General features: G+C 39.9%; 1 protein-coding gene across 1 annotated transcript; it reads left to right on the top strand.

The window, feature by feature from the left end:
• The first annotated feature begins 2504 nt into the window (after positions 1 to 2504).
• LOC134310107 (uncharacterized) lies at positions 2505 to 22795 on the top strand. Its single transcript, XM_062991624.1, has 8 exons — positions 2505 to 2563; positions 2652 to 2706; positions 2861 to 3011; positions 3585 to 4158; positions 21402 to 21535; positions 21624 to 21676; positions 21766 to 21916; positions 22012 to 22795. Exons 2-8 carry the CDS (start codon positions 2667 to 2669, stop codon positions 22586 to 22588), a joined length of 1680 nt encoding a protein of 559 aa, XP_062847694.1. The 5' UTR covers positions 2505 to 2563; positions 2652 to 2666; the 3' UTR covers positions 22589 to 22795.
• Positions 22796 to 25651: the final 2856 nt, after the last annotated feature.

The raw sequence follows: 25651 nt of genomic DNA, 5'->3' as shown, positions 1-25651 counted from the left end.
TCTGTTGCCGGCTTACCACTGTTCCTTCCTTGGACCACTTTTGATAGATGCTGACCACTGCAAACCGGGAACACCCCTCAAGAGCTGCAGTTTTGGAGATGCTCTGACCCAGTCGTCTAGCCATCACAATTTGGCTCTTGTCAAACTCGCTCAAATCCTTACGCTTGCCCATTTTTCCTGCTTCTAACACATCAACTCTAAGGATAAAATGTTCACTTGCTGCCTAATGTATCCCACCCACTAACAGGTGCCGTGATGAAGAGATAGTCAGTGTTATTCACTACACCTGTCAGTGGTCATAATGTTATGCCTAGTCAGTGTTAATATTGATAAACGGATGTGTTTAGGGAAATCTAAACAATGAGAAGCAGATGTTTTGCCAAAAGGTCTTCTTTGTTGAGTCCTGTTTTTAGCTTTGCCCAGAATCTGGTTGTTTAAAGGTTAGATAGAGGCCAGGAAACCAGGAAAGGCCTAGAGGCCACAGCGCCTCACACCCACTGTATTTTGACACCACAGATTACTTTATTGCAAAGCTGATGGCAGTTACGGCTTTCAGATATCTACGATAAGGAAAAAACCTTTTGCAGCATTGCGGTTCAATCTTGCCCCATTCCTATTTCTCTTGGCAAACTGGTGGGGTCAAGAAAAGGTCAGGAGAGAAGGAAAACACTTTGATATCTGCCTTTTTCTATAAAAACAAGTTTTAAGTTATTCTGACTTTATATTTAAGGTCTTTGTTTTGTTAAAATGAGATAATCATAAACTTATTGGGAAAATACTTTGTGTTTATAGCAGTATATGTCTCTCTAATATCCCAATACACACTTCTGCATCAATGGTACCTTTACACATATGCCATGACAGATGTGGGCTTTTGCACCTTGCACTTATAAAAGTCTTGATGGTCCTTTTCATCTTTGGCACTAATACCTTACCGACCATTTTACCTGTAAACTAGCTTGGTCTCTGTCTTCCGGTCCATCTGAGATAAGCTCGGGCCCAGAGAACTTGGCATTTCTGTCGAGAATAAAGTTATGGCTTTCTCAGGTTGCATTTCACGATGCAGCAGAGTTTTCCATAGTACTTCCCATGTGGCTATCTTTGTCACAGTAGCATGTTTCTCACCCTGTGTTGCTTTGGACTTAAATATCATGCACTTCAGCAGTGGTTTCTGGCATTGCCTTACATAGACTGAGAGGTCCCATGAATCTTTTTACAATATTATGTATAGTAGATGGTGAAAGACTTTTTGTTCATAAAATTATTTTTATCCTCATTTTATCCTTAAAGCTGATGTGTTAGAAGCAGGAAAAATGGGTAAGTGTAAGGATTTGAGCGAGTTTGACAAGGGCCAAATTGTGATGGCTAGACGACTGGGTCGGAGCATCTCCAAAACTGCAGCTCTTGTGGGGTGTTCCTGGTCTGCAGTGGTCAGTATCTATCAAAAGTGGTCCAAGGAAGGAACAGTAGTAAATCAGCAACAGGGTCATGGGCGGTTTGGGCTCATACAGCTCATACAGCTCATACAACAGACGAGCTACTGTAGCTCAAATTGCTAAAGAAGTTAATGCTGGTTCTGATAGAAAGGTGTCACAATTAGTTTGTTGCGTATGGGGCTGCATAGCCGCAGACCAGTCAGGGTGCCCATGCTGACCCCTGTCCACCGCCAATAGCACCAACAATGGGCACGTGAGCATTGGAACTGGACGACGGAGCAATGGAAGAAGGTGGCCTTGCCTGGTGAATCACGTTTTCTTTTACATCACGTGGATGGCCGATGGTGTGTGTGTGTCGCTTACCTGGGGAACACATGGCACCAGGATGCACTATGGGAAGAAGGCAAGCCAGCGGAGGCAGTGTGATGCTTTGGACAATGTTCTGCTGGGAAACCTTGAGTCCTGCCATCCATGTGTATGTTACTTTTACACGTACCACCTACCTAAGCATTGTTGCAGACCATGTACACCTTTTCATGGAAACGCTATTCCCTGATGGCTGTGGTCTCTTTCAGCAGGATAATGCACCCTGCCACAAAGCAAAAATGGTTCAGGAATGGTTTGAGGAGCACAACAAGAAGTTTGAGGTGTTGACTTGGCCTCCAAATTCCCCAGATCTCAATACAGTCGAGCATCTGTGGCATGTGCTGGACAAACAAGTCCGATCCATGGAGGCCCGACCTTGCAACTTACAGAAGTTAAAGGATCTGCTGCTAACATCTTGGTGCCAGATACCACAGCACATCCTCAGGGGTCTAGTGGAGTCTATGCCTTGGTGGGTCAGGGCTGTTTTGGCAGCAAAACCAACACGTTTACAATGTTTGCCCCCAGGGTTCATTTGAGGATTTTGTAACATATAATAGGTCCAAAATACAATGTCTTGTAATAACTGCCTAGTAACAGCTCGAAAAGGTAAAAAGGGGGAGTAGCACTGACAACATGGCACTGGGTTATGGACTTTGGGTTTGACTATGCAGTATTTCCTGTATATATGCACAACCCTACACTGTCTAGACCAGCAAGCTCACTGGACTCCAAAATATTCAGTAGTGAAGAGCAGCTAGGAGGTGAGTTAGAGAATACTACGAACCTTCCTTAAAGTAAAGGTAGACTGAGTATAATATAAGTATTAATGTGCATGTATTTGTTTTTAAGGTGACAACAGTAAAGATGAAGGCGTTCCTGGTTTTTGCCATTGTGGCATTTACTGGTAAATAATGTTTTATGATTATTTAAACATATATACATTATTTATATATACTGATTTATATTTGGCATTGGTATTTGTTTTTTATTTAAAAAAACGTATAGATAATAAATGTATTTTGCTAAAGACTGAAACCAAATTCATTTATCTTCACCAGGCTGCCAAGCCAACCTGTTCTATGCTGATGAGCCCAAACCACAGCTGGAGCAACTGAAAGATGCATTCTGGGACTATGTTGCCAAAGCCACACACACTGCAGAAGATACTCTAAAAACGATCAGAGAGTCCCAACTTGGACAGGACGTCAGGTAAGCAAAAGTTTTATTTAATTATTATTTTAAATATACACCGATCAGCCATAACATTAAAACCACCTCCTTGTTTCTACACACTGTCCATTTTATCAGCTCCACTTACCATATAGAAGCACTTTGTAGTTCTACAATTACTGACTGTAGTCCATCTGTTTCTCTGCATGCTTTGTTAGCCCCTTTCATGCTGTTCGTCAGAGCAAGTATTATTTAGGTGGTGGGTCATTCTCAGCACTGCAGTGACACTGACATGGTGGTGGTGTGTTAGTGTCTGTTGTGCTGGTATGAGTGGATAAGACACAGAAATGGTGATGGATTTTTTAAACACCTCACTGTCACTGCTAGACTGAGAATAGTCCACCAACCAAAAATATCTAGCCAACATCGCTAGATTTACAACATTGTAGAACTACAAAGTGCTTCTATATGGTAAGTGGAGCTGATAAAATGGACAGTGAGTATAGAAACAAGGAGGTGGTTTTAATGTTATGACTGATCAGTATATACTGTATTGTGACATTTATAGAGGCTTCTATGATCTAAACTTAATTCTCTTCTCTGACTCCTCAGTGCTAGAATTACAGAAGGTACCACTGCAGCCAGTGAGTACGCAGTCACCCTCCGGAAACAGATGGACCCCCTGGTCGAGGAATACATGGCCAGAATCACCAAAGAGGCTGAAGTTCTGAAGGAGCGTCTTGAGCTGGACCTGTCCCTCGTCAGAGACAAAGTGGAACCCTATGCTGAGGATCTCAAGACCCAGATTCAACAGAGAGTTGAGGATCTGAAAGCAGCTGTGGCCCCCTACGCCGACTCCATTGACACCGAAGGCTTGAGGGCCACCGTGCTTGAGAAAACTGAGAAGCTCAGGGAAAGCCTGGAGGAGAAAGTGAAGGAGCTGCAGTCCCAGATTGAGCCCTACACAAGTGATCTTAAAGAGAAAGTGGATCAGCACATGGAGGAATTCAGGAAGACCATAAATCCCGTGGCTGAAAATCTTCAGACCCAGTTTGTGGAGAAAACCCAGATGGTTCAGCAGAGTCTGGCTCCCTATGCTGAGGATCTGAGAGAGAAACTGGATCCCTATGCCCAGAATCTAAAGGATCAACTTACCTCTCTTTACGAGTCCTTCACCAAGACCAACTAAATACTCCAAAGAACTTTTAACATAATGGACTGTTTTTTAATTAAAGAACACTGAAATATTGTCATACTGAAATATCAAACATCTGATCAAACATTCCAGTCATCATGAGTAAAAAAACACAACAAACAAGCTGTAAATTTATTCTAATGCATCAACAACATAGAATTGTGTATTTATCTAGTGCTGATAAGGAGCTGTTGGCTCTTTATAAATGTTTGTAATATTCTTTGTGTTAAAAATTTATAATGTTTATGTGTGTATACCTGAATAAAACTGGAAAACTGAAAAAAATTTTTTTTGAGATTTAATTTATCAGATCTCATACAATTTAGCCACTGGAGAAATTAAGCGTTAAATAATAATAATGTATGGACGATCTCAGTTGTGATTACTTGAAGATGACATGAGTTAACTGAGCTTTTAAAGTTTATTGTTAGGTATGTGAGCACAAATCCAAAATCAAACATCCAGTAGTCCGGAAAGTCCATGCATCTAAATTAGCTTTACTCAGATTTTAATTAAGTTAAAATGATTCATTTGGAATAATAACTGGTCGATCAACCATAACATTAAAACCACCTCCTTGTTTCTACACTCACTGTCCATTTTATCAGCTCCACTTACCATATAAAAGCACTTTGTAGTTCTACAATTACTGACTGTAGTCCATTTGTTTCTCTACATACTTTGTTAGCCCCCTTTCATGCTGTTCTTCAATGGAATTTTTTTGGTTGGTGGATCATTCTCAGCACTGCAGTGACACTGACATGGTGGTGGTGTGTTAGTGTGTGTTGTGCTGGTATGAGTGGATATCACTGTCACTGCTGGACTAAGAATAGTCCACCAACCAAAAATATCTAGCCAACAGCGTCCTGTGACCACTGATGAAGGTCTGGAAGGTGACCAACTCAAACAGCAGCAATAGTTAAGCGATCGTCTCTGACATCTACATCTACAAAGTGGACCAACTGGGTAGGAGTGTCTAATAGAGTGGACACGGTATTAAAAAACTTCAGCAGTGCTGCTGTGTCTGATCCACACGTACCAGCACAACACAAACTAAAATTGGGACAGTATGGAACATGCAAATAAAATAAAAATGCAGTGTTCCTTAAATTTACTTTCATTTTTATTTGATTGCAGACAGTTTGAACCCAATATATTTCAAGTTTTATCTGCTCAACTTCATTTCATTTGTTAATATACCTCCTTTCCTGCATTTTAGGCCTGCAACATATTCCAAAAACAGTTGGGATGGGGACAGTTTAGGGCGTGGGGTGAAAAAACTAAATAATGATGTGATTCCAAACAGGTGATTGTAATCATGGTTTGGTACAAAAGCAGCATCCAGGAAAGGCTGAGTCTTTGATGAGGATCTCCAGTTTGTTGAAATGTTTAAAAACAATGTACCTCAAAGAAAGAGGGGAAGGGATTTGCATATTTCTCCCTCTACAGTTCATACTATCATTGAAATTCCTCCCGAGTCCTTGAATTGTTTAGTGCGTTAAGGCCAAGAGCGCAAGCTTAAGCTGAACGCTTGTGATCTTCGATCCTTCAGATGGCACTGCATCAAGAACCGCCACTCAACAATAGCTGATATAACCACATGGGTGGTGAAGGATTACTTTGGCAAATCTTTGTCAAGCACTACAATACAGAGTTACATGCACAAATGCCACTTAAAACTTAAAAGGGTCTGTCATGGTATGGGGCTGTGTCAGTGCCCTTGGCAAAGGTCATTTACACTTCTGTGATGGATGCATTAATGCAAAAAAGTACATTGAGATCTTAGAGCAACATATGCTGCCCTCAAGACGTCATCTTTTCCAGGGACGTCCATGCATTTTTCAACAAGACAATGCAAAACCACATGCTGCACACATTACAAAGGCATGGCTGTGGAAGAAGAGGGTACGGGTACTGGACTGGCCTGCCTGCAGTCCTGACCTGTCCCCACTAGAGAATGTGTGGAGAATTTTGAAACAAAAAAATGTGACAACAACGACCCCGTACTGTTGTACATCTTAAGACGTGTTTGCAGGAAGAATGAGACAAAATAAAGCTAAAACACTAAATCACTTGGTATCCTCGGTGCCAAAACATCAAAAGTGTGGTGAAAAGGAATGGCAACATCACAAAGTGGTAAATGCTTTACTGTCCCAACTTTTTTTGGAATGTGTTGCAGGCCTGAAATGCAGGAATGGATGTTTATTAATAAATGAAATGAAGTTGAGCAAATAAAACATGAAATATCTCAGGTTCATCCTGTCTGCAATCAAATAAAAGTCAAAGTAAATGTAAGAAACTCTGTGTTTTTTATTATTTGCATTTTCCATTCTTCCCTTTCTTTTTCTGATTTGGGGCTGTATAAAAGTTAGCAGACAGCTGATATGCCAGCTAGTTAGTTACTGTGACCTTCGACCACATCTCTGCCTATGTTGCGCAACTATACAACCATAGACTGGCATTCTGGTCAATATTGATAAGAAAATTTATAATAGTGCAGGGTACAGAGATATCTTGGAAAACAACTGCTCCCTTATACCAAAAAAGCGTCACTGCCAAAGCAGTAATAAATTTGGTGTCATAGTGCAATATTAATGCTAAATATTGACTAAAGGATTAATATTTTAACTGTATATAAACCAATTATTTGCTTCCAACCTTGTGGCACCATTAAGTTTTGATCTCCCAGATTGCAATGCAATAAAACCTGTTTATCAAATTAATGTCCATTTATTAATTCATTCCTTCATTCATTGTCTGTTTTACCACTGCTTTATCCTGGTCAGGCTTGCGGTGGGTCTGATTCATCGGGCGAACGGCAGGAAACAAGGTCGCAATCTATCACAGGGCAGACACACACTCACACTCAGGGCAATCTTTAGTAGCTCAAATTAACCTGACTGCATGCATTTGGACTGTGAGAAGAAAACTGGAGCACCCGGAGCACACCTGTAGGGTTATAGCGCCGCCCGCTGTGCCATCGTGCCAGCCATCTGACATGTTTCTGTATTGAATATACTATAGCTCCATGGGCTGAAGATTGCTCCAGAAAAACCTTCTCAGTAAACAGTTTGATGCTGCATATACAAACGCAAGTCAAGACTATACTATGCAAATTAGAAGCCATACATCAACAACATCCATAAATGGTGTTAATTTCTCTGGGCTCAGGCTCATCTAAGATGACCAGAAGCCACAGTGGAAATGTGTGCTGTGTTTTAAATGAAAATGTTGTTGTATTGCTGGCCAAGGATTAAAGGACTATCCCACTTGTTACCCATACAAAGTTTAAACACCAGTATTTGTCATGGAATTTGGGTTGCAATTATGATGAAACCTAAAAAGACATTTGTGGTGCCAGTAGGCCTTTTAAAGTATTGGGAAAATTATGATTTGATTTGATCAAAATGTCGGGCTGATTCAGTTTATGTAATCATTCAAATAATCATTTTTTATAGTGTCCCATTCAGAACTTTGACTAGGCCACTCCAAACATTTAATTCATTTTGAGTTATTTACAGGTGGCTTGCTGTTGTGCTAGGGATTGTTGTCTTGTTGCAAAATCTAATTGTGACTGAGCCTCAGCTCATGGACTGATGACAACCATTTAAGATTTTTTGGTAAAGAGCAGGATTCATGTACCCATCAATTATGTGAAGTCAAAGTGTTAGCTCTAAGGCAGATGTAATGAAACCCATGTCTTCAAAAAACACAGAACATTATCACTACATGCTTTAGTGTCATTGTTTTCTTTTGACAAATGTGAGGCAAGCCTTCATGTTCTACTTGATTAACAGAGGTTTTCTTGCCTAATCTCTTTCTAATAGTGGATTCATGAACAATCATCTTATCTAAAGCAAATAAAGGCTGGATTTCTATAGATGTTTGTCTTGGCTCTTTTGTGACTTTCTAGATAAGAGTTGATAGATCTGCCAATTGTAAAGATTCACCATTGTTACATAGTTTTCTTTATTTGGAGATAACAGGTTTGCAGGAGTCCCAATCTTAGGTTTGATATACACTAAATGGACAAAAGTATTGGGGCACCTTGCTGGACACGGTGAACTTGTTGGACATCCCATTACAAAACTATGGATATTTAAATTGAATTGCTCTTGATTGTGGTATATTGTACTGTATATTGTGGTGTTTGTTAGAACCTTTTAACCTATTTCACATTATTTGAGAGATTTAATTTAATTTATTTAATGTTTAGATTCAACAGGGCTTCTAATCACAAGTGTGTTTGGTCTAGTAGTTAATAACTATTCTAAATTAAAATGTATTAGTTGATAAAGTACATACACAGTTAATTTTTCTGATACAGGGCCCAAAGAGGATGGGTCCCTCCTGAGTCCGGTTCCTCTCAAGGTTTCTTCCTGTATTTTAAGGGAGTTTTTCCTTGCCACTGTCACCCTCGGCTTGCTCAGTATGGTTACTCAGGGTTTTTTTGTCTGTTGGTCCTGGATTCTGTAAAGTTGCTTTGAAGAGACAATGTCCATTGTAAAAAGTGCTATATAAATACATTTGACTTGACTTGACCAAGTAGAGTTGGATAATTAATTTCCTTCAACAAATGGAATTTTAATGTAAAACTATATTTTGTGTTTAATCAGAATGTCCGTTATTATATTTTGTTTAAAGACCTCAAATCATTAAATGTGACAAAAATGTAATAAAACAGGAAAATTCAGCAGGGGCAGATATTTTTTATGGCTCCGAATGTAAACTTTAGACTCTTCAACTTTAGGTTCCATCGTAAAAAGTTTTAAGTCTTGTACAACTCGCCAACTGAATGAGATCAAAGTTCTAGATTCCGTCTATCTTGTTACACCTATCCGCCTATCCTTAGTTACACCTATCTAGTGTAACTAAACCCTTTGAGCTCTCAAGCCAACAAGACACTCAATATAAATTTAATAAATTCTGTTTTTATGACAGTCAATATAAATAATCATAAAAATTTTTGAATGTGGTTACACTTATAATAGACATTTCAATTAAAAGCAATATTTTTTATTTAAATTCTTTTAAATGTACATTTAGATTATTGATTTGAAGAATTAATAATTGTGTAGATGTAGCAGCAAGTGCCCCAGGTGTTAAAAAGTCTATTTTTAGTCATAAATAAACTCTTAAATAAAATTATTTAAACAGTATTTTAAATGTTTACTCTTTTCAGTGGTTCTTTAACATTGTTAGTACCATAAAATAGTGCCACAACAAATATAAACGTTTGGATATACTGTACTTAATTTCTCTTTGCACCCTGGTGCGCCCTGTCTGTCACAACACCCTTGCTGACTGGTAGGGTTGCAGGCTTGCACGCGCATCCTCAGACACCGCCATATAGTAGATTTTTACGGAGCATCTTTCTGTGTCTAAGTCAGCCCATAGTAATCACTGTTACAGCGACAACAAGGCTCTATACCACCTGACCTTTTCTCTTTCAGATACGGGCAATTGTGTTTGGGGCACTGCTAAGACACAAATGCTAGGGTCAATAGGCATCAGAGGTGGGCTAGAATATTAGGCTGCATTCACAAAATATGCAGCAAATCCATGCCTTTGCCATGACTGTGCTTTCATTTCCTTACTTTGCCACTGTGCTACCTTGAGTGTCGCAAACTATGCAGATTTACTGCCTTGACACTCAAATTTTACAGATTGCAATCTGACTAAACTTTGACCCATGTTGCCTCTTACATTTTCAAAGCATCAAAGTGTTTATATGATGTAGTCAAAACATTTCACAAACCTTGAATTGTTGTATTCCACTTTAAATTGCTTAGGCTTGCATTCTTGCCTTTTATGCAGTAAAAGTCCTCCAAATTCCTTAAATCATTTGATGATATTATGCACCGTGGAGTGAGAAATACACAAACCCCTTCCAATCTTTCTTAAAGAAACATTGTTTTTAAACATTTCAATAATTTTCTCATGTTTTTGTTGACACACTGATCCTCAGCTCTTCATAGCCCTTCATAGATACTGCTTTTGTTACCTGTTGACATCACCTGTTTAAAATCACATCATTATTTGTAACGAAGACCCTGAAGGTACATAGTGTATTTTGCTGTAGTTCTTTTGACAAAATAAACCCTTAGTTTTTAATATGCGTTTCAAATGTCTCTCACATAGTATCTGGTGCACACCACATAGTAACTGGTGGTGCTCACCACTTTTTTTTTATTTTATATTTTTGTTTATGCATTTTCTCCCCTGTTCCCCAACTTTTTTAGCGTGTCCAAATGCCCGATTGCGTCAAGCCTCCTCTCCACTAATGCCAACCCCCGCTCTGATCTAAAGAGCACGAAGCTAACCCACCCCACCTCCGAAACGTGGGCAGCAGCCGTATGCATCTTGTCATCCCCACTAGGCGAGTGCATACAGTGGGGGAAATAAGTATTTGATCCCCTGCTGATTTTGTAAGTTTACCCCCTTACAAAGACTTGAACAGTCTATAATTTATATGGAAGGTTTATTTTAACATAGAGAGACAGAATATCAACAAAAAAGAAAGAAAACATTAAATAAAAGTTATACATTAATTTGTATTTAATTAAGGGAAATAAGTATTTGATCCCCTACCAACCAGCAAGAATTCTGACCCCCACAGACCGGTTATGTGCCCATGAGGCACACAAATTAGTCCTGTCCCTGTATAAAAGACTCCTGTCACAAAATCAGTTTCTTCCGTTCAAATCTCTCGACCACCATGGGCAAGACCAAAGAGCTATCAAAGGACTTCAGGGACAAGATTGTAGACCTGCACAAGGCTGGAATGGGCTACAAGATCATCAGCAAGAAGCTTGGTGAGAAAGAGACCACTGTTGGTGCGATAATTCGAAAATGGAAGAAATACAAGATCACAGTCAATCACCCTCACTCTGGAGCTCCATGCAAGATCTCACCTGGTGGGGTAAGAATGATTCTGAGAAAGGTGAGGTCAGTCCAGAATTACACGGGAGGAGCTTGTCAATGATCTCAAGGGAGCTGGGAGCACAGTCACCAAGAAAACCATTAGTAACACACTTCGCCGTAATGGATTGAGATCCTGCAGTGCCCCCAAAGTCCCTCTGCTCAAGAAGGCTCATGTACAGGCCCGTCTGAAGTTTGCCAATGAACACCTGAATGATTCAGAGAAAGCTTGGGAGAATGTGATATGGTCAGATGAGACCAAAATTGAGCTCTTTGGCATCAACTCCACTCGTCGTGTTTGGAGGCAGAGAAATGCCCGGTGGGGATGGTGTTCTTGGGGTCATACCCAGCATTTCTCTGCTCCCAGCTCCCTTGAGATCATTGACAAGCTCCTCCCGTGTAATTCTGGACTGACCTCACCTTTCTCAGAATCATTCTTACCCCACCAGGTGAGATCTTGCATGGAGCTCCAGAGCGAGGGTGATTGACTGTGATCTTGTATTTCTTCCATTTTCGAATTATCGCACCAACAGTGGTCTCTTTCTCACCAAGCTTCTTGCTGATGGTCTTGTAGCCCATTCCAGCCTTGTGCAGGTCTACAATCTTGTCCCTGACGTCCTTTGATAGCTCTTTGGTCTTGCCCATGGTGGTCGAGAGATTTGAACGGAAGAAACTGATTCTGTGACAGGAGTCTTTTATACAGGGACAGGACTAATTTGTGTGCCTCATGGGCACATAACCGGTCTGTGGGGGTCAGAATTCTTGCTGGTTGGTAGGGGATCAAATACTTATTTCCCTTAATTAAATACAAATTAATTTATAACTTTTATTTAATGTTTTTTTTTCTGGATTTTTTGTTGATATTCTGTCTCTCTCTGTTAAAATAAACCTTCCATAAAAATTATAGACTGTTCAAGTCTTTGTAAGGGGGTAAACTTACAAAATCAGCAGGGGATCAAATACTTATTTCCCCCACTGTATATGCCAATCAGCCTTGTGTAAGGAGAGACACACCCTGATCAACACACTCTTTCCACGCCTCTGTGCAGGCACCATCAATCAGCCAGCAGAGGTCATAGTTGCATCAGCTACAAGGAGTCCCTATCTGGCTTAATACCCCACCCCTATATGAACAACAGGCCAATCATTGTTCATGTGGCCGCTCAGCCCAGCCGAATGGCAGAGCTGAGACTCTATATGATGTATTCGAGATCCCAGCTCTGGTGTGCTAGCGTGTGTTTTTACCGCTGCGCCACCTGAGTGACCTCACCACTTTTTTACTTAAAATTTTTTTTTTTTATTAAAAATTAAGTTTTTACTTAAATCTTTTTTACTTAAAAATGTTGTTTTTACTTACATTTCTTTACTTAAAAATTTTGTTTTTACTTACAGTGGGGCCAAAAATATTTAGTCAGTCACTGATTGTGCAAGTTCTCCTACTTAGAAAGATGAGAGAGGTCTGTAATTTTCATCATAGGTACACTTCAACTATGAACGACAAAATGAGAAAAAAAAAATCCAGGAGATCACATTGTAGGATTTTTAAAGAATTTATTTGTAAATTATGGTGGAAAATAAGTATTTGGTCACCCACAAACAAGCAAGATTTCTGGCTCTCACAGACCTGTGACTTCTTCTTTAAGAAGCTCTTCTGTCCTCCACTCGTTACCTGTATTAATGGCACCTGTTTGACCTCGTTATCTGTATAAAAGACACCTGTCCACAGCCTCAAACAGTCAGACTCCAAACTCAACCATGGCCAAGACCAAAGAGCTGTCGAAGGACACCAGGAAGAAAATTGTAGACCTGCACCAGGCTGGGAAGAGTGAATCTACAATAGGCAAGCAGGTTGGTGTGAATAAATCAACTGTGGGAGCAATTGTAAGAAAATGGAAGACATACAAGACCATTGATAATCTCCCTTGATCTGGGGCCGCATGCAAGATCTCATCCCATGGGGTCAAAATGATCATGAGAACAGTGAGCAAAAATCGCAGAACTACACGGAGGGACCTGATGAATGACCTGCAGAGAGCTGCGACCAAAGTAACAAAGGCTACCATCAGTAACACACTACGCCGAGAGGGACTCAAATCCTGCAGTGCCAGGCGTGTCCCCCTGCTTAAGCCAGTACATGTCCAGGCCCGTCTGAAGTTTGCCAGAGAGCATATGGATGATCCAGAAGAGGATTGGGAGAATATCATGTGGTCAGATGAAACCAAAATGGAACTTTTTGGTAAAAAGTCAACTTGTCGTGTTTGGAGGAAGAAGAAGAACCCAAGAACACCATACCTACTGTGAAGCATGGGGGTGGAAACATCATGCTTTGGGGCTGTTTTTCTGCAAAGGGGACAGGACGACTGATCCGTGTTAAGGGAAGAATGAACGGGGCCATGTATCGTGAGATTTTAAGCCAAAACCTCCTTCCATCAGTGAGAGCATTGAAGATGGAACGTGGCTGGGTCTTCCAGCATGACAATGATCCCAAACACACCGCTCGAGCAACGAAGGAGTGGCTCCGTAAAAAGCATTTCTAGGTCCTGGAGTGGCCTAGCCAGTCAGGAATGGGCCAAAATACCAGCTACAGTGTGTGCAAACCTGGTGAAGACTTACAGGAAACGTTTGACCTCTGTCATTGCCAACAAAGGTTATGTTACAAAGTATTGATTTGAACTTTTGTTATTGACCAAATACTTATTTTCCACCATAATTTACAAATAAATTCTTTAAAAATCCTACAATGTGATTTCCTGGATTTTTTTCCCCTCATTTTGTCTCTCATAGTTGAAGTGTACCTATGATGAAAATTACAGACCTCTCTCATCTTTCTAAGTAGGAGAACTTGCACAATCAGTGGCTGACTAAATACTTTTTGGCCCCACTGTACATTTTTTACTTACAAATTTTGTTTTTACTTACATTTTTTTATTTAATAATGTTTTTTTTACATACATTCTTTACTTAAAAAAATTGTTTTTACTTACATTTTTTACTTAATGTTGTTTTTACTTACAATTATTCCTTAAAAATTGTTTTTACTTACATTTTTTACTAAAAATTTTTTTGTTTTTACTAAAATTTTTTACTTAAAAATGTGTTTTTACTTAAATTTTTTTACTTAAAAATTTTGTTTTTACTTACATATTGTTTTACTTAAAAATTTTGTTTTTACCGACATTTTTTATTTAAAAATTTTGTTTTTACTTACATTTTTTAATTAAAATTTTTGTTTATATTTAAATTTTTTACTTAAAAATTTTGTTTTTACTAAAAAACAACAAAACACCATGTTCCTTCAGGGGCTCCGTAAGCGTATTATGGAAAAACTACATTTCCCACAGTTCACAGCGCTCATCAGTGAATATTTGCAGCACCTGGGCTTGCTGCTATATTAATGCGCGTTCTCAACAGCGCGGTGCATAGTCTCATGACTGAGCCGGTATGCTATCGGGTATTCCTGAGAGGTATTATATTGTAGCGTCGGCACAGGCTTTACCCAGAAAGCCTTGCGGCAGTGGTGTCTAAGCTCACCGTAGCAGTGTATCCCGTTGTTGGGAGTGGGGTGGCTGCGGTGAGGGTTGGGTAAGTAGCTTATATGTTTGTCTGTTGTATGACTGTATGTGTGTATGAATGGGTGTCTGTCCCTAAACCACTGAATGAACTGCCAAAGACAGCTCACTCGCGGCCCCGACGCTATCCTTCCTGCTCGCCGGCGCTACATTGGTGTCAGAAGTGGGATTGTGGCATTTGGGTGGCTCTGGTGGTACAGTGGGCCAATATGCCCGATCTGTCTGAGTGCGCTAGCCCAGGTGGCTGTAGGGGCAGGGTGCCCGGTCCAGCAGTGGGTGGAAGAGTGGCTCGGCAGTGTAATGGGGTGCGGTCCGGACATGGAGCCACCCAGTGGACGCTGGTGAATGGGTCACCGGGACGGTTGACCATTAGGGAGGGGGCAGTGTAGCGTCGGCACAGGCTTTACCCAGAAAGCCTTGCGGCAGTGGTGTCTAAGCTCACCGTAGCCGTGTATCCCGTTGTTGGGAGTGGGGTGGCTGCGGTGAGGGTTGGGTAAGTAGCTTATATGTTTGTCTGTTGTATGACTGTATGTGTGTATGAATGGGTGTCTGTCCCTAAACCACTGAATGAACTGCCAAAGACAGCTCTCTCGCGGCCCCGACGCTATCCTTCCTGCTCGCCGGCGCCACAATATTTTATTATATTTATTTATTTAGATATAATCAGAATAGAGCTGTAGAAAGAAACAGTCGTACAAAGAAAAGGGTAAAGAGTAGAAAGAAAAGAAAGGGGAAGAAAATTAGGATTGCATGAAGTAGTTTTAAACGTGAACAGTGTTGCTGAGGTGATTCGGGCGCTGTTCACGTTTCTCTCGCTTTAGTTCCGTGCGTCAAGTGAGGATTTCTCACACGCTGGACATTTATTTTGTTCGTTAGAGTTTGGTTATTATTTAAAACAATGTGGATGCTAAACGTGTTTTATTAAAGCCGTGTGAACGCGGATACACAGGCAAAATAATCTTCGCCTCGCATTGCTGTATGTGTAGCGCAGAGAACAGCATTTCTTTGCCCTTGGTTCGAACCCGGTTTAGGGCGGTTCAGTAACACAAGCACCACCGAACTCACTCATTTTTCACTCTTCTGCACAGTAGGTCCAAACCGTGTGTGAGTGAATAATATAAGTAAAAGCAATAAAGTTGAACCTTATTATGAGTTGCCACACACACCCCTTACAACTATTTAATTTTTCTTATCCAATTACTAGCCCTAAATTGCCCTCTCATTTTTCTGAAATGCAGGAATGGACTTATATGAGCAGACAAAACATGAAACCTTGGGTTCAAACTGTCTGCAATGAAATAAAAGTCAAAGTTTTTGCAAGAAAAGCTGTGTTTTGTTTATTTGCATTTTCCTTAGTGTCTTCTTTTATGATTTGGGGTTGTTAAAGAGGTGAAATAACTCTTTTTAAGGCAGTGGTGTCCAAACTTTTTTCTAGGAGGGCCAGATTTGATAATGTGAAAGTGCCCGAGGGCCAACAGTCCCTGATGACATTATTTTAAACAATAAAATGTGCAGGCTGCTCAGGTGGCACAGCGGTAAAGTACGTTAGCTCACCAGAGTTGGGGTTTTGAATACATCATATCGAATCTCAGCTCTGCCTTTCCGACTGGGCTGGGCGGCTGTATGAACAATGATTGGCTGTTGTTCAGGGTTAGAGGGTAAGAAAGTCAGATCATAGGTCCTCATAACTGGTGCGACTGCGGCCCCTGCTGGCTGACTGATGGCGCCTGCACAGGGCTGAGGAATAATGCTGATGGGGGTGTGGCCCTCTGTGCACAGTGCCTGTCAAGTATATGAACTCGAATCGTGCAGGTGAAAAATGCACCTTCTGTACTGACTGTGCGTAACGGAGGGGGGCGCAAGTCAGTTGAAAGGCGTCCTCAGTCAGCGGTGAAGGGTCGAATCAGTATAGAGGACACAGTCAGGGTAACTGGACACAACTAGACTGGGGGATAAAAACTGGGGGGAAAAAGAGGGGAAAAATATTTAAAAAAAAAAAAAAAAAATATGTATATAATACGCTGTTATTTAATCATTTTATTTTCACACAGCGAACAACAACCAAATATAAGCATTCAGGTGCCAAACATGGTTTGGGTTTAAACTATAACAATTTCCTGGCATAAATAACCATAAGACAAAACAGAAAAAAAGACGTTCATATTGAACAATCCTTGACATTTTGCTTAAGTTATCTGGCTAACTCAGAAATCATGCTATTCAAAATGTTTTGATCTAATGTGCATCAATAAAACATCAAAACACAAATAGATCTATTAAGAAAACAGAAACATGACTGGGAAATACTGTTCTAAATTACCATTTAAATACCAATAAATACCTGAAACAATCAAGTTACCAAACATTATCTTTACTTTGTAAATCAAGTTATTTACTGCTATAAAAAGTTCAATTGTGTTAAAAAATACAGTCCGTGTAAACGCTTAGTCCATATGAATATCAGATACAAATGTGTTTTTAAAAAACTACAAACATCACAAATATAAATCATGTTTACAACCATGTGATTGAATAACCTGAATAAACTGTAGAGATGAAACCACACAGGAAACGAGTTTCGCTTCTTTCTCAAACAATAGCGGAGGGGAAGGAGGCGGAGATATGCGGTTTGATGGACAGGTCTAGCAGCCAATGGAAATACTCGTTAAAGAGATTGCGTGATTTCATTCATCTTTTAATTATTCATTTTGATATTCGCTGCTATGGACAGACAGAGATTTATACCCACAATCAACACGTGTAAAAAAGTGAAAACCGCTAAAAGTGTTTTTAATCAAACAGCGACGATACATTTTTTTTTCTGTTTGACTGTGCTGGCGGGCCACAAGTAATGCAATTTAAGACAGAAGACGCGGGCCGTAAAAAATCCTGTTGGAAAATGAAATCTGCATCTCCATAAAGTTGGTCAGCAGCAGGAAGCATGAAGTGCTCTAAAACTTCCTGGTAGACGGCTGCGTTGACCTTGGACCTCAGAAAACACAGTGGACCAACACCAGCAGATGACATGGCACTCTTAAACTTTACACTGGACCTCAAGCAACGTGGATTCTGTGCCTCTCCTCTCTTCCTCCAGACTCTGGGACCTTGATTTCCAAAGGTAATGCAAAATTTACTTTCATCAGAGAACATAACTTTGGACCACTCAGCAGCCTTTTTGTCTTTAGCCCAGGCGAGACGCTTCTGACGCTGTCTCTTGTTCAAGAGTGGCTTGACACAAGGAATGCGACAGCTGAAACCCATGTCTTGCATACGTCTGTGCGTGGTGGTTCTTGAAGCACTGACTCCAGCTGCAGTCCACTTTGTGAATCTCCCCCACATTTTTGAATGGGTTTTGTTTCACAATCCTTTCCAGGGTGCAGTTATCCCTATTGCTTGTACACTTTTTTCTACCACATCTTTTCCTTCCCTTCGCCTGTCTATTAATGTGCTTGGACACAGAGCTCTGTGAACAGCCAGCCTCTTTAGCAATGACCTTTTGTGTCTTGCCCTCCTTGTGCAAGGTGTCAATGGTCATCTTTTGGACAACTGTCAAGTCAGCAGTCTTCCCCATGATTATGTAGCCTACAGAACTAAACTGAGAGACCATTTAAAGGCCTTTGCAGGTGTTTTGAGTTAATTAGCAGATTAGAGTGTGGCACCAGGTGTCTTCAATATTGTACCTTGTCACAATATTCAAATTTTCTGAGATACTGAATTTGGGGTTTTCATTAGTTGTCAGTTATAATCATCATGGAATTACTGAAATAAATAAACTTTTTCATGATATTCTAATTTCATGACTAGCACCTGTATATTTTCCCTTAATCTTAAATTATAGAATGGACATTCCTGTAATAAACAATAATAAACAACAATACACAGTAGTACTGTACATAAAACACACATCACATTTCAGTGCAGTACATGTGCTGTACCACACCATAAAACATTTCCTTTTTTTATAAAATGTATCTACCAGAAACAACAATGACTCTCATATTTCTCTATTATTTCCTTCTTTATTTCAATAGTGTTGTATTTTGTAGGTGTAATTGCACGAAACGATAACTTCCTTCTCTCTTACTCACTGTCCCCTCTGTCTGAAACACAGTGACAGCTACTGGAAGGAGTAATTATACAACAACAAATAGCAATAGATTTGTTCATTGTCTCACCACTAAGTTTTCTCTGCACCTTCTTTGGGGCCATTTTAATATATTTTAGAGGATATAAACAAAACACAGAAAACACAGAAAAAACATTATATATTTATATATATATAAATATATATATATATATATATATATATATATATATATATATATATATTTATATATATATAAATATATATATATATATATAATCTGAAATTTGTTCGTACGTCAAGTTGGAAAAGATCGTTCGTAACCCAAAATATTCTTATGGTAAACCGTTTGTAACTCAAGGGTCTACTGTACCTTGAAACTCAACGTCAATTGGTTATGGAAGTGGCGTTGAGTTTAAAAGTTGTTGAGTTTTAAGGTATTTTTTTCCTATAATGATGTATGGAAAACCTGTTAATGCGTTCCATGGTCCCATGGAACTGCATATGTTTTAGGCTCATGTAAAATAATGGGGTTGTTTTTGACACTTATACACTGAAAATAACACAAATATAATATAAAAAACACAAATACAATTACAAACAGTTAAAAAGGAATATAAAAATACAGTAAAACCTGCGCTTTACTTTAACTTCTTTATTGTTTTCTTATGCTTCTTAATTAGTGGAGAGAACTTATGAGCAGTAATAATTAAGAGAGGTTTAGTGTTTCTATGTCGTTCTTTTAATACATTAAGTCACATTAAACTTTCTTTTGCTTTTTTCTGAAAAGCTGATTCTTACAATTTCTAAACACAGAGACATGTGGGACTTTAAGGCTTGATTTGACGGTTCTTCCACACAAATGCAGATTCGTCTCATGTTCTCACTCTGATGTTTTACTGCTCTGTTCAAGCCAAGTGCTGAACACAGCACAGAAATGCTGAGGAAATGTTGAGTTTAAGGGTACAAATTTCTTGACGAAGGGTGTTGAGTTTCAAAGATTTTGAGTGTAGGGGACGTTGTTACAAGGTACCACTGGTATTTGTATTTGTACCACTGGTAGTTGTATAATAACATACAATACATTATATTCTTTCTTATTTTTGAAAAGAAGTTGTGCAATACCATTTTCAGTTCTAGCATGTCCTGGAGAAGCACCCTGACCTGACCTTTAAACACCTTTTATCATGTTACATCACTACCAATAATCTAGCCTGGCCTTTACGTCCAACATGAGTGCTTGCTCTAACATAGAGTTTTTTAAGCCAAACAATCGGTCGCAGAGAAAAATTATAATAAAAAAATAAACTAATATTAATGCGCACATAAATATGAAATGAACTTGTACATGAACATTGCTTGAGGAGGCTTTACGTTGGAGACGGCACCATTTGTAATTATTAAGTATATTTGTTTTGTGTTTCATTTTGATGCATTGTTTTTGTTGCCTGGGTTGCAGTAAAACATCATGGACAATGGACAAAATGTGGATTGCTTGAAAAAAAGTTTAAAAGACTCTGCTCTAACATATGCTCTGTTGACAAAAAAAATCCTTCCTAGAATAATAAATTTGCTATAGTGACGATAGTGACATGATTTTGTAGAGGGATGTCTAAGAAGCTTATGGTCGGGTGGCCACTTACATCGATCAGCCATAACATTAAAACCACCTCCTTGTTTCTACACTCACTGTCCATTTTATCAGCTCCACTTACCATATAGAAGCACTTTGTAGTTCTACAATTACTGACTGTAGTCCATCTGTTTTTCTGCATGCTTTGTTAGCCCCCTTTCATGCTGTTCTTCAATGGTCAGGACCCCCACAGGACCATCACAGAGCAGGTATTATTTGGGTGATTGATCTTTCTCAGCCCTAAGTGACACTGACATGGTGGTGGTGTGTTAGTGTGTGTTGTGCTGGTATGAGTGGATCAGACACAGAAATGCTGATGGAGTATTTAAACACCTCTCTGCTGGACTGAGAATAGTCCACCAACCAAAAATATACAGCCAACAGCACCCTGTGGGCAGCGTCTTGCGACTTTACATCTACAAGATGGACCAGCTAGGTAGGAGTGTCTAATAGAGTGGATAGTGAGTGGACACAGTATTTAAAAACTCCAGCAGCGCTGCTGTGTCAGATCCACTCATACCAGCACAACACGCACTAACACACCACCACCATGGCATTGTCACTGCAGTGCTGAGAATGATCCACCACCTAAATAATACCTGCTCTGTGGTGGTCCTGTGGGGGTCCTGACCATTGAAGAACAGGGTGAAAGCAGGTTAAAAAAGCATGTAGAGAAACAGATGGACTGCAGTCAGTAATTGTAGAACTACAAGGTGCTTCTATATGGTAACTGGAGCTCATAAAATGGACTGTGTGTGTAGAAACCAGGAGGTGGTTTTAATGTTATGGCTGATGGGTGTATGTTTTGACATGTAGTGTATTTAATTTTACTAATTAATGTAATGTCCGGATAATGACCCATTTGTTGAAGCAAAAAGTGTTTACTCAATGGGGGTAAAACTTAATGGCTGACATTTTACCTTTCACTTAGACTGCATGTTATCTATGCCGTCACAGGCCATGAGAGTTCAACATTTATCAGTCTCAGCTCTGACTGAAGGTCTAATAAGAGGGTTATGATGTGAAGTGGAGTGGACAGCAATGCATTACCTCCTGGACTTTGAGTTTCCAATACAGCACACGTCACAGTACAGTATATATACTGACTGCTAGGCTGGACTTTCTCACACTACAGGGGTTTGACAGGACACACTCAGGAAGGTAAGAAAAGGCTTTTAATGCTAAAAAAGCTTCGTAGTTTGATGGTAACATATTCTGATGAGACTTCTTATTTTAAATTGCTTTATAGAACCAAAACAAAAACAATGAAGGTCCTTGTATTGGTGTTGGCTGTATTCACAGGTAGAACTTGATTTCATCTTCATTTCATGTAATGTTCTTGCATGTATCTTCTGACCTTACCTAATATTTTGGTTTGCTTCTTTTAACAGGCTGCCAAGCCAACCTGATTTATGCTGATGAGCCCAAACCACAGCTGGAACAACTGACAGATGCATTCTGGGACTATGTTGCCAAAGCCACACACACTGCAGAGGGAACTCTGAAAATGATTAGAGAGTCTCAACTGGGACAGGAAGTCAAGTAAGGGAACAACTCAATGGATACTATCTTCTAAAAAATATTTTTAAAATGATGACCACAGTAATTTAATATATCTGTCTCTCTTTTAACTTCAGTGCTAGAATTACTGATGGTGCGAATGTGGCCAGTCAGTATGCAGTCAGCCTCCAGAACCAAATGAACCCCCTGGCTCAGGATGTCATGGTGAAAATCACCCAGGAGGCTGAAGTCCTGAAGGAGCGCCTTGAGCAGGACCTGTCCATCGTCAGAGACAAACTGGAGCCCTATTCTGAGGAGCTCAAGACCCAGATTCAGCAGAAAGTAGAGGATCTGAGAGCAGCCGTGGCCCCCTACGCTGACTCCCTTGACTCTGAAGCCATGAAGGCCATCGTTCTTCAGAAGACCGAGGAGCTCAAAGGAAGCCTGGATGAGAAAGTGAAGGAACTGCAGTCCCAGCTTGAGCCCTACACCGAAGAGCTGAGGCAGAAAGTCGATCAGCACCTGCAGGACTTCCAGAAGACCGTGGCCCCTCTAACTGACGATCTCCAGGCCAAGGCTGCTGAGAGAGCTGCCATGGTTCAGCAGAGTCTGGCTCCCTATGCTGAGGATCTGAAGGAGAAACTGGATCCCTATGCTCAGAACCTGAAGGATCAGCTTATTACACTTTACAATTCCTTCACCAATACCAACTAAATACTCCCAAAAGACTTTTATTTTTAGCCGTTGGACTATGATACATCTGGAATGTTACCATCATTATGTAACTGTCATGTATTTATGTACTGCTGCTAAGGAGCTGTTTGTTTTTTGCAAATGTAAGTAATATGCAATACTTGCTTAAACATGACACTGGTTTTCATTTCTTGTATTTATGCTACAATAAAACAGCTTGCAAAATAACATACTGGTTAATTTCTTTATGTAATATGTGATTTTTAACAACCCAAAATGTCATCTTTAAACTGTCATCTTTAAATTAGTATGATTTGTTACTTAATATATACTAAAGAAAATGTCAAATACACTTAATCACAACACATAGCTGGTTTAGTATGTACACTATATGATTAAAAGTATATAAACACTAGTTTAAAGTATTATATTCGGGTGTTTTTAGCCATATCAGTTAGTGTATAAAAGCAATTCGAGGTCCATAAGGACATGGGTCCAGAATGACTTTGGAACTTTGGTGGCCTGCACAGAGCCCAGACCTCAACCCCATTAAACATCTTAAGGATGAATTGGAAAGTTGATTATGGGCCAGACCCGTCAAGGAATGGACTCCACTAGACCCCTGTAAGTTGTAAATGCATCCTGGTGCCATGTGTTCCCCAGGTAAGCAACATACACACACACCTGGCCATCCACATGATGTAAAAGAAAACGTGATTCATCAGACCAGGCCACCTTCCATTGCTCCATGGTCCAGTTCCGATTCTCACGAGCCCATTTTTGGCACTTTCAGCAGTGGACAGGGGTCAGCATGGGCACCCTGACTGGTCTGTGGCTATGCAGCCCCATACACAACAAACTGTGATGCACTGTGTATTCTGACACCTTTCTATCAGAACCAGCATTAACTTCTTCAGCAATTTGAGCTACAGTAGCTCGTCTGTTGGATCAGACCACACGGGCCAGCCTTCGCTCCCCACGTGCATCAATGACCCTTGGCCGCCCATGACCCTGTCGCCGGTTTACCACTGTTCCTTCCTTGACCACTTTCTGCAGACCGGGAACACCCCACAAGAGCTGCAGTTTTGGAGATGCTCTGACCCAATCGTCTAACCATCACAATTTGGCCCTTGTCAAACTCGCTCAAATCCTTACGCTTGCTCATTTTTCCTGCTTCTAACACATCAACATTGAGGATTAAATGTTCACTTGCTGCCTAATATATCCCACCCACTAACAGGTGCCGTGATGAAGAGATAATCTGTGTTATTCAACCTGTCAGTGGTCATATTGTTATGCCTTGTTTGTGTATTTTACCAATATTCATACAAAATTACTAAGTAATACAAATCAAAGGGAAGGTTCCGGAGAACACATATTGTAAAATATATCAAAAGATCTACATGCAGATCACACTAACTTTTACCTGTGCTTTCCTTTCTTTGCTTTTAAGTTGTAAATGTGGTTTAATTTTTTGGATCATTGGAATCTAGTCTGGATTCAGTTAGCTAAATTGAATTATGAATTAAACTTGGTAAACTGGATGACTGAGTGAGGTAACAAAATATTCATTTACTTTTTAGGCCAAAAGTAGGTCAAATTGAGTCAAGCTTTAAAAAACTAAAACGACTGATGCTGTCAGTTATCGGGTATAAAAGAAGTCAATAAAAGAAGAACAAATTCTAAAGTCTATAAAATAATTTAAGAAATCAAGGAATCCAGAGAAATCTGTTACATGATACAACAGTGTTTCTTCATAGTAAAAAATTGCAGATGATAGATAAGCTGCCTTGCCTCTCAATAAAACCCATGAAGCTTTATAAAGTGCAGTACGTACACTGATCAGCCATAACATTAAAACCACCTCCTTGTTTTTACACTCACTGTCCATTTATCAGCTCCACTTACCATATAGAAGCACTTTGTAGTTCTACAATTACAGGGGGTCCTGATAATTGAAAAACAGGGTGAAAGCAGGTTAAAAAAGTATGTAAAGAAACAGATGGATTACAGTCAGTAATTGTAGAACTACAAAGTGCTTCTATATGGTAAGTGGAGCTGATAAAATGGACAGTGAGGCAAGGCAAGGCAAAGTTTATTTGTTTAGCACCTTTCATACACCGTGGCAATTCAAAGTGCTTTACATAAGGGAAAAAAAAATTAAAAGCATTAAAACATTCCTGAGATCTAGAACCTCAGAAAGACTTCTTGCAAACATTTAGTTACAATTAAGACAACATGAAATTCAAAAAATTTAAATTAAGAACATGAAAAATTCAAAGAAAATATTGTAAAATATACCCTACAATTTAGGAAATATGAAATTAAAACAAGAGAGATAAGCAATTAAGAACATGAAAAATTAAAGAAAATATAGTAAAATATACCCTACAATTTAGACAATAAGAAATTAAAACAAGAGAGATACACATTATTATAAGGGACTAATTATACATATTAACGGGGAAATTTCAGTACTAAATACTAAGACTATCCCACAGACTGACAGCAGACAAAGTAACTTATACTACCGGTCGTCACCAATAGTACAGTGTTCCGGTTCTACTGCCACACAATGGCGCTCATATAGCGATTTCGTCCATGGTGATATCTCTGTCTTACATAGACATCTTTACTGTTAATCCTTAAACTACGGGTCAGGTGGAACACACAGCGTCACCTTTTCTAGTACTATGGGCCAGACGGTATCACACAGCCTAGTCTGATTCCCACCGGGGTGGAACACACAGCATCACCTAGTACTGAACCAACACAGGTACAATGGGGCAGACGGTGTCACACAGCCTCGTCTGATTCCCACCGGGGTGGAACACACAGCATCACCTAGTACTGATACAACACATGTACTATGGGGCAGACGGTGTCACACAGCCTCGTCTGATTCCCACCAGGGTGGAACACACAGCATCACCTAGTACTGATACAACACAGGTACTATGGGGCAGACGGTGTCACACAGCCTCTTCTGATTCCCACCGGAGTGGAACACACAGCATCACCTAGTACTGAACCAACACAGGTACTATGGGGCAGACGGTGTCACACAGCGTCGTCTGATTCCCA

The sequence above is a fragment of the Trichomycterus rosablanca genome, chromosome 3, assembly GCF_030014385.1.
Source record: "Trichomycterus rosablanca isolate fTriRos1 chromosome 3, fTriRos1.hap1, whole genome shotgun sequence".
Lineage (NCBI taxonomy): Eukaryota > Metazoa > Chordata > Actinopteri > Siluriformes > Trichomycteridae > Trichomycterus > Trichomycterus rosablanca.
The sequence above is the reverse complement of the archived record's forward strand: the minus strand, read 5'-3'. Positions and strand labels throughout refer to the sequence as shown.